Raw genomic sequence first — 11,124 nt, 5'->3', positions numbered from 1 at the left:
TGGCAGCAGTGTTAATCCCGATTGTTCCTGAGCAATAACTTTAAACAAGCTCATTTCATTATTTTCCGGCAGGTGATGTTTTGTGACATCAAATTATACCTCTTCAAACATAAGAAAGAAAACGTGTTAAGGCAGTTGGACCAATAAATGGTTCCTGTTTTTCCCGTATCTCAAGGGGCGGAGCTCCCGAACCCCCAGGAGTATGGGATGTTCTAAGATGTTAAATACTGGGGCCGGCTCAGCCCCGAGCAGACTGCAGTCCGGGCACCTCAGTCACCATGAAGGCTCTCCTTGTGCTGGGGCTCGTCCTCCTCGCTGTGGCTGTGCAGGGCAAGGTCTGGGAGAGATGCACGCTGGCCCGAAAGCTGAAGGAACTCGGAATGGACGGCTACAGGGGAGTCAGCCTGGCCAACTGTAAGTCATCTCTTGTTCATCCTTCCAAATAGCTGGTGGGGGCGGAACGGATAGTAATGCAGGATGAATAATGAGAAAGGGACTTTGAGTGAATGGACTTTTTGAAAACTCTCTTGGAAGGTTTGTACACTTAACAATGTTTAGCAATATCACCTTGTTCCTTTGGAATCAGATGTGCCAGGTGAAGGTTTGAGGATATGGGAGGGCAAAATTCTATACCGCTCTAAGCATGCTGGGACCCATGCTTCCAGTGCCACTAAATTTGCGGGTTCAGTTCCCTCAGCGGCCCGTGTAAGGCTGGCTGAAAGGTACTTTTGGGCGCCTGGGGTGTCTCTGTCAGGCCCTTGGCATTTGACTCCAGCCATGTCTAGTTTGGAACTTGGGTTCTGCAAGCCTAGAGTAATGCAGCATTTTTCTCTTTTCTAATCATGATGTTGGGGTTTTAACAGCAAATTTTAACAATTCTGTGGAACTCTTTTTTGGGTGGGGTAATTAGGTTTATTCATTTATTTTTAATGGAGGTACTGAGGACTGAACCCACAACGTCGTGCATTGTAAGGACGCGCTATCCCACCGAGCTCTACCCTCCCCGCTGAACTAGCACAGGGGCTAGTAGGACCCAACTTCCCCTCAGTCAGTGTTTGTATGAGGATCCCTGAAATGCAGCAGGAAAGGATGTTGCATTATTCTTACTCACTCTATTTGATTAAGTATTTTTCATTTTCTTCCACAGAATTCAAGCTGTGCCCTAAGTAAAAGTTGCTCTTTATTTTAGTCCATATTTGTCAATGTAGTCACTGTATTTTTCAGACTGAATTCAGACATTTCCCCTCAATAACTATTTCTGAGCGAATGAGCAGATGGCTGGTTGGATGGATGGGTGGGTGGGTGGGTGGATGGAACAGCCTTCTCCATTGTACAGCTCTTGTCTGGGGTCTAATTTGACATCCAAATTCACCTTTAGATATCCTAAGAAAATTTCTTCCTCCCAGAAAATCCTTATTTCCCCACTAAAAAGCACTTTTCCATCATCATTATATATCTACTGCTAAGCACAAATCCACTCAACAAGTCTTGATTTTTCTCTTCTAGGCTAAATCTTACCTGAGGGATGGGAACAGGGGAAGCGTAATAGAAAAAACAGCTAGTTTCATATTTTCTAAAGTATGTTGTCTTGTTTCATTAGTATTACAAAGTGATTTGATAACTAAAGAATTCTCTTAAGGGCCCTTTAGCACTAAGGTGTTAAAATGCTTCGCACGTAAAAGTCATCTTTATACTTACAAAGGCGGTCAGTCATTAATAAAAACGAATTTGCTAAATAGAACATGCTTTGCCACGTAAGTCACGTGGTGTTCCTATTTACTACTGAAAATAAGTTCTTTTCAGGGATGTGTTTGACCAAATGGGAAAGTGATTATAACACGAAAGCTACAAACTACAACCCCTCCAGCGAAAGCACCGATTATGGGATATTCCAGATCAACAGCCGCTACTGGTGTAACAACGGCAAAACTCCACATGCAGTGAACGGCTGTGGCATCAACTGCGACGGTAAGACAAGGTGACGCTGGGTGCGGGCACGGGGACTGTCCTGTCACGTTTACAAGAACAGAGATTCAGAACAAGTGATAAAGCCTTGATGGGGTCACCAGGGACCTCGGAAACCTCCATCTCAACTTCCAGAAGCTCTTTATTACCCTCCTCCTGATTCCTGAAGTAAGAACGTAAAGTGCTCTTATCATGAAAGGTTGCTGTTCTCTAACACACAGAAGTTTCTGGAGGGATCCATCAATTTACTGAGGCTGGACTGTGTGACTCTCTGTGCAGAACTATGCACTCCTCTGACTTACTCTGAGGAGCTTTGGGGATAATTTGGTTGCGTGGCCTTATATTTTTTTTTTTCATCCATGGTCCTTTGTTGAAAAAATGAAAGGACTGCTAGTTAACTAATCAAGGAGGAGGAATATGTGTGGTCCTTTGTAAACATCGTTTTTACTTTTTATCATGAAATGTTCTAAATATATAGAAAAATAGAGGAATTTGTATAATACACAGATATATATCCATCATGTACTTTCACAGTTTTTAACTTTTTGTCCTATTTACTTCTGTTATGTGTGTGTGTGTATATATGTATACTTTTTGTTGAGTGATTTTAAAGTGAATTAGAAACACTATGACACTTAATTTCTAAAATCTTTAGGTTACACGTTCAAAATCTAAAGTTCCTATATAATCAGTCATTCTAACAAGCTAATTTGATTAATTGGGGTGAAGCAAATATTCTATTGGGTTTATCTTAAAATAGAGATAACGTGTGGAATGTCTTTTGCATGAAGTATTGGGGAAATACTGCAAACTTTATATTGTTAGATTTTTAAATCTTAAAATTTCTAATAGAGAAGATTAAGATCTTAGAATATTCTTTTGTATTCAGTTAACTTCTTTTTAAAAATATTTTGTATTATGTAATAATTTATGGTCATTGAATGAAAATTCTTACTACCCAGAGATTTGTGACCACTGGTAACTTGATATACACAAATTCTTTCAGGACATGTATGGAACTTGTCTATGAAGGTAAAGCGATGTCATGCACATATCTACCCACATACAAATGTGCAGGCAATGTGTGTTTTAACAAAAATGATATTGCATTCTATATACTGCTCTATGATTTGTTCTTTATCACATAAAATTATTTTTAAGTCAACAAATACCAATCTGTATTAGTTTTTAAAGATGCCTAGAATTCCACTACATAAATATTCTGTCATTTATCAGTCTAGCTCTTACTGGTAAGCTCTTAGGCTGTTCCCATTTTCCCCTTTATTAATTGCAATGAGACACCTTGTGCATACATCTTTACGTGTGTTTTTGTTATTTCTTTAGGAATATTTTTCCAGTAGTCAAATTGCTGAGCAAAAATATGCTAGGCCAGTTTCTGTTTCTTCATTTGTTTTAGAGTGTTTAGTAAAAAAAAAAAAAGAAACATGTATCATATTAGTTAATAATTCCAGAGTTTCCAATGACTTTGGAAAACGAGAAGCAGAATGCTTTATTTCATGCCAAATGGGATGCGGGAAGAAAAACTTTCCCTCCACATTCACAGATACGTAGACTCTTGAAAAGTAATTTTTGTTCTCTCTTCAGCTTAAGAGAATAAAACTGGCTGAAACTAAATTTAAAATGAAATTTCTATGACCATTGTTTTCATTCCTCACCGTCTTTTTTTCAGTTTTGCTGGAAGATAACATCACTGAAGCTGTCGAATGTGCAAAGAGGGTTGTCAGGGACCCTCAAGGCGTTAGAGCATGGTATGTTTTTTTTTTTCCTTCCAGTTTTATTGAGATGTAATGGACATACAGCACTGGATAGTTTAAGGTATATGGCATAATGATTTGACTTACATACATCACAGTAGGTTTAGTGAACACCCATCCCCTCAGACTGTTAGAGCAGGCAGACAGCTAGATGTGAGCAGAGAAGCGGGGACACAGGCCAAATGGCAGGACTTGGCAAGAAAAGAAGGGGCCGGGGCCAAATGCAGGAAACCCTACATCATGTAAACAACAGGGGTCCCTGGGCAGAGAAAGAAAAGTAGGAACCTCTGGGCTGATAAGCGGTCACAAATTTAGGTGTGGCAAGCAACCAGGAGGTCCACAAAGAAAGGTGGGAAAAGGCAAGGACCTCCAGTGTCTAAATGTAACCTTTTGCTCATTATGCCCTCATTTCAATAAAATTAGCCTTGCAGATTAGAAGTACCCATCATGCACCAACACCATGACATTTCCCAGCCACACTAAATAAAGACAAAAATCCCTCCTCCCTTTGGGAAGGTGGAGTTGGGATGAAAATCAGGGAATAGGACCCCAAACCCTTCCCCCCACAATGAATATTCCGCCCACTCATTTTCACACTCTATGTAACCGATCTGCCAGTGAAATCAGGGCAGTAACTTCCCTGAGACTGCCTGCTGTCCCCGTGAGAGTGTTCTATCTGCCCCTTAGTAAATCCTCGCTTTACTTTCTTAGATTCTCATCTCTGAATTCTTTCTACCAGGAGACAAGAACCTAATCACTAGCAACAATATGGATACAAAAGTAAAGGAACAGAAGATAAAATTTCTTGTGTGTGATGTTCTTAGGAGTTTCTCTCTTGACAATTTTCATATATAACATGTAGCAGTTAATTATATTTATCAGTTTGTACATAACAGCTCCAGTATTTATTTATCTTATACCTGGAATTTGTAGTGACTTTTGACTGCCTTCATCCAGTTCCCCCTCTCCCTCCTCCCCACCTCTCATCCCGCCCTCAACCCTCACCTCTGGTATCCACAAATCTCTTTTTCTGAGTTTTTTGTATGTTTGCTTTTGAAGTATAAGGCACCTACCACACTCTGTTAGTTCCTGTTACAAGCACGCTGTGTTTTAAGCATCAAAGGGAAGCTCTGGTTTGCCCTCCTGTTCTGAGACAAGTCAGAGAACATTTCCAAAGACCATAGTGTGCTGCCGAAACCTGACGACTGCAGCCCCAGGTTTACGCTGAAAAGCGTGTTACCTCGAAACGATCTACTTTAACTGATTCAGAATCTTACCCTTTGACTCCTCAATTTCTTATAGCGGATTTCTGGACTTTTTAAGATTCTCCTCACTCAAGTAGAGCTGATTTACAATGTCGTGTTAGTTTCTGGTAGATTAAGACATTAAGTGAATGCAGCTACGTTTTAACCTTATTCCTCTTTGTTTCATCTTTCTCTTCAGGGTGGCATGGAAAAACCACTGTGAGGGCCACGATGTGGAGCAGTATATTGCGGGCTGTGATCTGTAACTGCGGAGTTTCCTTCTTCAGCTCATCTTGCATCTTTTTCATCTTAAGGAAGTCGAAATTTAAGTGACCGGTCATACTACGATTCTTTCAAGCACATAATAATTTCCTTAATTTCATTAACTTCCTGCATTATGACTAAATTCAGAGGCAGACGAGCTTGCAAGTATGGAAATAATTGCTAATCAACCACAAATGTGAAATCACACATGCTGTTAAAAAATACAAACACGATCATTAAAGGCTTTGCAAGTCATACCTTGTGTTTCTTTTTTTAGACCCTTTTAGTGTCTTTGATGAAAAAAATATGTATGTATATATCTGGGGAAAATGACTTGGCACCTTAGTCTTTGCTGTACCCACACAGCTGGATGATGCGGGAGAGAAACCCCTGAGCGGGCTGACAGGTCTCACTTGAAACTCATAACCACAGATCTCACGTGGGCCCTCCAGTCTGCCCGGCCATCTGAGTCACTTCTCTGCAGCCCTCTGTCTGAGTCCCCACTCTCCAAAATGACCAGCACTGTTTCACTTCTCCTCTCTTCAAACTCCCAGCATACACGCCCAACCACTCACCTTCTCCCCGCTCTGATCTCAGTAGATGGCCGGCCGCAGGGTACCCTGGGAGAAGAGGAGCAACTCAGGCCAAGCCCTCCCCCCGGCCACCATAGGAGACGCCACATCTCCCCTGGGCCTCTCCCCTCTTCCTTCCCCGCTATAACTCGGTTGAAGGGGCTCTGCCCCTGCCAGTGGCAGTGTCCCCACATGCAACCTCCACCGCAGCCCCTTCACTCCTCCAATTGAGGGTGAGTGTGTCCTGCATCCTGAGTTTCTCCCTCTTTGCTGGATCAGCCCCGTCATTGTACAAACTGCCCCGGTAACCTTCCCTCTTACAAAGAACTCTCCGTTGACGGTTCATAACCTACAAATACCACATCGTTCTCCGCTCCCTTTGACAGCAACACTTCTGGGACAAGATAACTCTAACCACCAACTTTCCATGTCCTCACACTCTTTCTCTTTTCAACCCTTCCTAATCTGACTGCTCTCCTCACTCAGCTGAAGACTGCTCCAACGTGCCTCCTCCCATGACTCCTTGGGGCCAACTCTAGGGACCACCTGTTCTCTGTTTATCTTGCTTGATCTCTCAGCAGCATCGGACAAATTAAGCCACTTCATCCTTCTAGAAAAGCCTTTCTCCCTCAGCTTCTCAATTACATCCTGCCTCACTGATGCCTTCTTCTCAGTCCTTCTTGGCTAGCTCTTTCCTCTGCAATTTAATTCCTAACTGTGGGAGGCCCCCGGGCTCATGCCTGTAACCATTTGCTAGACTACATGTTTTTCTTGTGTATTTATTTGTCTCTTCTTGCTGAAATATAAATTCCAAAAGAACAAAGGGTTTTTTTTTTCTCTCCCTCTTTTTTAAAGACATTGAGGGAGGGAGGGTAAAGCTCAAGTGGTAGGTGTGCATGCTTCCACGTAGGAGGTCCTGGGTTCATCTTCAGTGGATCTTAGGCAGAGTCCCATCTATGTAGGCATGTGACGCCTTCATCTGTTCAGTCATCTTCAAAAACAGGAAATGATAACCAGTGCATATTGGGCAATGTTAAATTTTAAAAGGAACAGAATGTCAAATGGCTAAAAATGAAGACAATCTGAATTGAGAATTTTGTTCCTGGGTTCAGTGGAGGAGGTACTGGGTTCCTCTATGAAATAAATAATTAATTAAATAAACCCAATTACCTCCCACCTGCTAAACAAAACAAAACAAAACAAAGACATTGAAATAATTTCAATCTTTCCCCAAATTTGCAAGTATAGTGGAGACTTTTATTTTTTCTGAACACTTTGAGCGTACATTACAAACATGGTGTCCAGTGGCTCTGAGTACTTTGGTATGTAATTCCTACATAACCTCAAAGTATCATTCAAATCAGGACGTTAACACTGATCCATTACTGCCACCTAATCATCAGATCCCATTCAGTTTCAGCCACTCTCCCCGTTTGTCCTTCTTAATAAAAAGATCTAATTCAGAATCATGTGGTGTATTTGGTTGTCATGTTTTTTCAGTTTCCTTCCACCTAGATCATTTCTTCAGTTTTTTCCCTTGACTTTAATGATTTTAGCCCTTTTGAAGATGGCAAACCAGCTGTGTTGTAAAAGCACCTGAGGGTTTTCTGACGCTCTCCTGATTAGATCAGCCTGTGCATCCTTGGCAGGAACACCACACACCTGATGCCATGCGCCTCTCCTTGGGTCTTTTCAGGTGGCATGCGGTTTTGAAATGTTCTGTCAGTGATGATGTTCACTTTGATCATTTGATTAAAGTGATGTCTGTAAATCACCTCCACTGTGAAGTATTTGGGAGAGGGTAAGGTACTTTGAGATTGCTCCTCATCAAATTTTCAATTAATGCATTTACTTATTATATCAAGCGGACCCATGGCTTCCTGTTATCAAATTACAATGAGCCATAATCCATCATTGTCATGTATTCTGACGTGCACACTGTCCCTGTTTTGGCCACTACAGCCCCTGCAAGCTAGCCTCTCTGTCGTTTTGACACATTCCCATCACTCTTTGAGCACTTTTTGTTTTCTGGCACAAAATGTTCCAAGGTTCACCTTGTTCTTTTCCTGTTTCAGCCTGGAATCAGCCTTTGTTCCAAAGAGCCCTCATTCCTCAGGGTGGAGAAGGGGATTTTGAAAACAAGACCTGGGCACTAGGGTGTCAATATTCCCAGGCCCCATCAATGGACAAAGCTAGACGATGTGCATATTTACATGATACGTATTTCTATGTCTATCTCTTTGAATTGCATTCACATAATACCTCCAATTCCAATCCTACACTCATTTTAGGCTCATTTTAATTTTCTCCTTTTCCATGTTGGTAACTACTTTCTATGACAGTGAGAAACCTGGTACCCACTGTCTTTAATATCCTTTAAATGTATCCTCATTACATGCATATATCTGACCAATTTGCCTGTATGTAACCAATCTCCCAACACTGCCACACCATGGAATAGATGCTCTCCCCTCAGGCTCTGATACCCCTCACCGGGCCATCTCTTCCCCACACATCTGGACTCCCTCTTACCGTGCTTGCATCTCTGACACACCATGCTGGACCACTCTCCTTATAGGAAGGAGGGCAGAATTTGTTTTACTGTTTTTTACACTCACATTCCAAACACCTAGAACAGTGTCTGTAACATGATACATGCTCAATAGATATCAGTTGAATCGCTTTCTGATTACTTACTATATTCCCCTACGTTGAGCATTCTGAGATTTTTCTTACTCTCGGAGCCCACATGATTGCAGTACAACAGCTTCTGGGATTCCAAGGGTCAGGTGTCAACTTACGTGAATGTAGAGCATAGACCAGCCACGGGAGGGCAGCGGAGGGCACCAACACAGGTGCAGCCTCAGGCTTTGAGGTTCTGGGATCATCTGGGTATGAATAAATGGGAAAGAACTTAGGTTTATTCTTATCAGGATGTTTAGAGGCGTATGAAGATCGTGTCAAGGTAGGGGAGAGAGGCTTGAAGAGTGACAGCTCAGATGCAGAGATGGGATATATCCAAGAAGCACCAGGATAGCCCCACAATGATGGCTGATGGAAGAAATAACCAGAGAATATGGTGAAAGTTGGCCAAAGGGGGAAAGCAATGTTTGTTGGAGATTTTGCTTAGTGTTTTTGACAAATATCAAGTCTTACTTATACCTTTTATTTTAATACAATTAAGTTTCCAAACCAAATTTCTACCCTTATTCTGGAAGAAAACAAATTCAATATCAATATTTGATTATTTTTAAAAGAAACTCAGTTCCATGTTCCTTAATTTCACCCCAGGATATTATTTCAAATGCAGAGTGATGTTCCAGATGATAACTGAGCTCTTCATGTGGCACTAATTATAGCTAAGCCCTGAGCACATTTCTTGCACTTCTATTCAGTGGACTCATCTTAAAAATATTTTCTTAGAAGTTGCTATAATGTATACTAACTTATAATCGGGAGTGACTAAAGTCATTCACAGACACAATATTTTTCAATTAAACACACATCTATATACAAATTACATTTTACGAATTATATTTTAAATCATTTTTAATTTTAACAATGTTATCAATTCTCGAGGCTTACAGAGTCAGATAGTTTTACAAGTTTGTTCTGACAGATGTACCTCCCAATTTCTCCTCCTTCACATGCAACAATTTTCTACTGTTTTAGCTTAATGTTAATGAGTTTATATTTATTCTCATGCTTTAAGTATTAGGCTTATGTTGCTCCTTGATTTTTCCATTTTAAGTTATTGTTTCCCACTGTTAAGAATTAAGTTCTATTTCCTCCTCCCCCATCTCCATCACACATGGCACCTTTCTCCAAAATCCATCCTTAAAATGTAAATATATATATACACACACACACATATACATATACATATATATATGATCAGTAATTGGTATTTACATAGTCATGCTTTCTTGTGTTATACAAGATTTTCCCTAGTGCTAATAACTTCATGATTCTTAACTTGGCTTAGCTTTCTGTTTATCTGTCATTAGTTCAACTCCCAAACGCTAGGTCTTTTATTTTCCTTTATTGAGGTATAATTGATGTACAATATTATATAACAACATAGTGATTGACAATTTTTAAAGGTTATATTTCATTTATAGTTATTATAAAATATTGGCTACACTGCCTGTGCTGTACAATATCTTCTCGTAGCTTATTTATTTTATACATAGTAGCTTGTACTTCTTAATCTGCCACTCTTTAAGTTTTACATTTAAGTCTCCTCTCAGGTCTTCAGACGCAGCTACAATTTCATCAATCTCATCTTTTGAAAGCAATAATTCCCAAAGATTTCTGACCAAATCTAACTGGGACTGATTCCTGTCTGTGTCTAATACATGGCTATCATCCTGGGCTCTTTCTTTCCGCATCATTTTGGGATTCTCTTCTTTTCTCTCCATATTGGATAGTCACTATGTTCCCTGTTTTTCATAATTTCTTCCTTCTTATTTTATTCCCTCAGTTTGTTGGACCACATCTCCCTGTTGGACCACATTTCTCAGAGTCTCCCTGAGAAAGGGTACAAGAGTGGTACTATTTTTTTTTTTTTTGAGATTTAGCATGTCTAAAGTCGTGTGTGTTCTAGTCACACACATACTGGGTTGTTAGTGGGCTGGGTATGGGACACTAAGTTGGAATTAATTTTCCTTCAGAATTTTGAAGGTGGCCCATTGCAATGGGACCACCTGGGGAACAGCCTCTAGAGAACGCTATCGTTCCTTACAGTCCAATGTTGCTCGTCAGCAGACTGAAGCCATTCTGATTTTGGAGTCTTTACAACCTGGAATTGTGTGGGATCTTCTCTTCATCCCCAGAGTTCTCAAAGTTCATGGTGACGTGCCTTGATGTGGATTTGCTGTCATCTTTGTCCTGGGTGATTGGAAGGATCTTTCAGTTTGGAAACTCACAGTTTGCTGTGCTTCATTTTATGGTGCTCCTGCAGATATTGGTTTTTTTGTTTGTTTGTTTGTTTGTTTTTAACAAATTTAAGGTTTGTGGCAACGCAGGGCAGAGTGGAGATGGCTGATGGGGCAAAAACGTTGAGAAAGCAAGAAACAATGAGATCAAGAACACAGACGGAAGTATTTTAAAGTAGAAGATTCCCTCTTGAACAGAAGAGAAGAAAGGCAGGGTGGATATCAGGCAAACCAAAGCTCGTGTTTAGGTCTGGGGGCACGGAGGTCTGTTTTCTCCGTGAAATAGGATGCCAAGTCACCTGATCAGAATGAGAGGGTTGGAGGTTTGAAGAGACTAGCGAAAAGTTCTGAATAGCTTCTAGTTTAA

At 40.7% G+C, this 11,124-nt stretch overlaps 1 protein-coding gene across 1 annotated transcript; it reads left to right on the top strand.

Annotated features, from left to right (window-relative positions):
• The first annotated feature begins 234 nt into the window (after nt 1-234).
• On the top strand, nt 235-5,497 carry LOC140700490 (lysozyme C). The gene is made up of 4 exons (XM_072973936.1): nt 235-414; nt 1,804-1,968; nt 3,656-3,734; nt 5,184-5,497. Exons 1-4 carry the CDS (start codon nt 279-281, stop codon nt 5,248-5,250), a joined length of 447 nt encoding a protein of 148 aa, XP_072830037.1. The 5' UTR covers nt 235-278; the 3' UTR covers nt 5,251-5,497.
• The last annotated feature ends 5,627 nt before the right edge of the window (nt 5,498-11,124 follow it).

The sequence above is a fragment of the Vicugna pacos genome, chromosome 12 (genome assembly GCF_048564905.1).
Source record: "Vicugna pacos chromosome 12, VicPac4, whole genome shotgun sequence".
NCBI classification, from domain to species: domain Eukaryota; kingdom Metazoa; phylum Chordata; class Mammalia; order Artiodactyla; family Camelidae; genus Vicugna; species Vicugna pacos.
The sequence above is the reverse complement of the archived record's forward strand: the minus strand, read 5'-3'. Positions and strand labels throughout refer to the sequence as shown.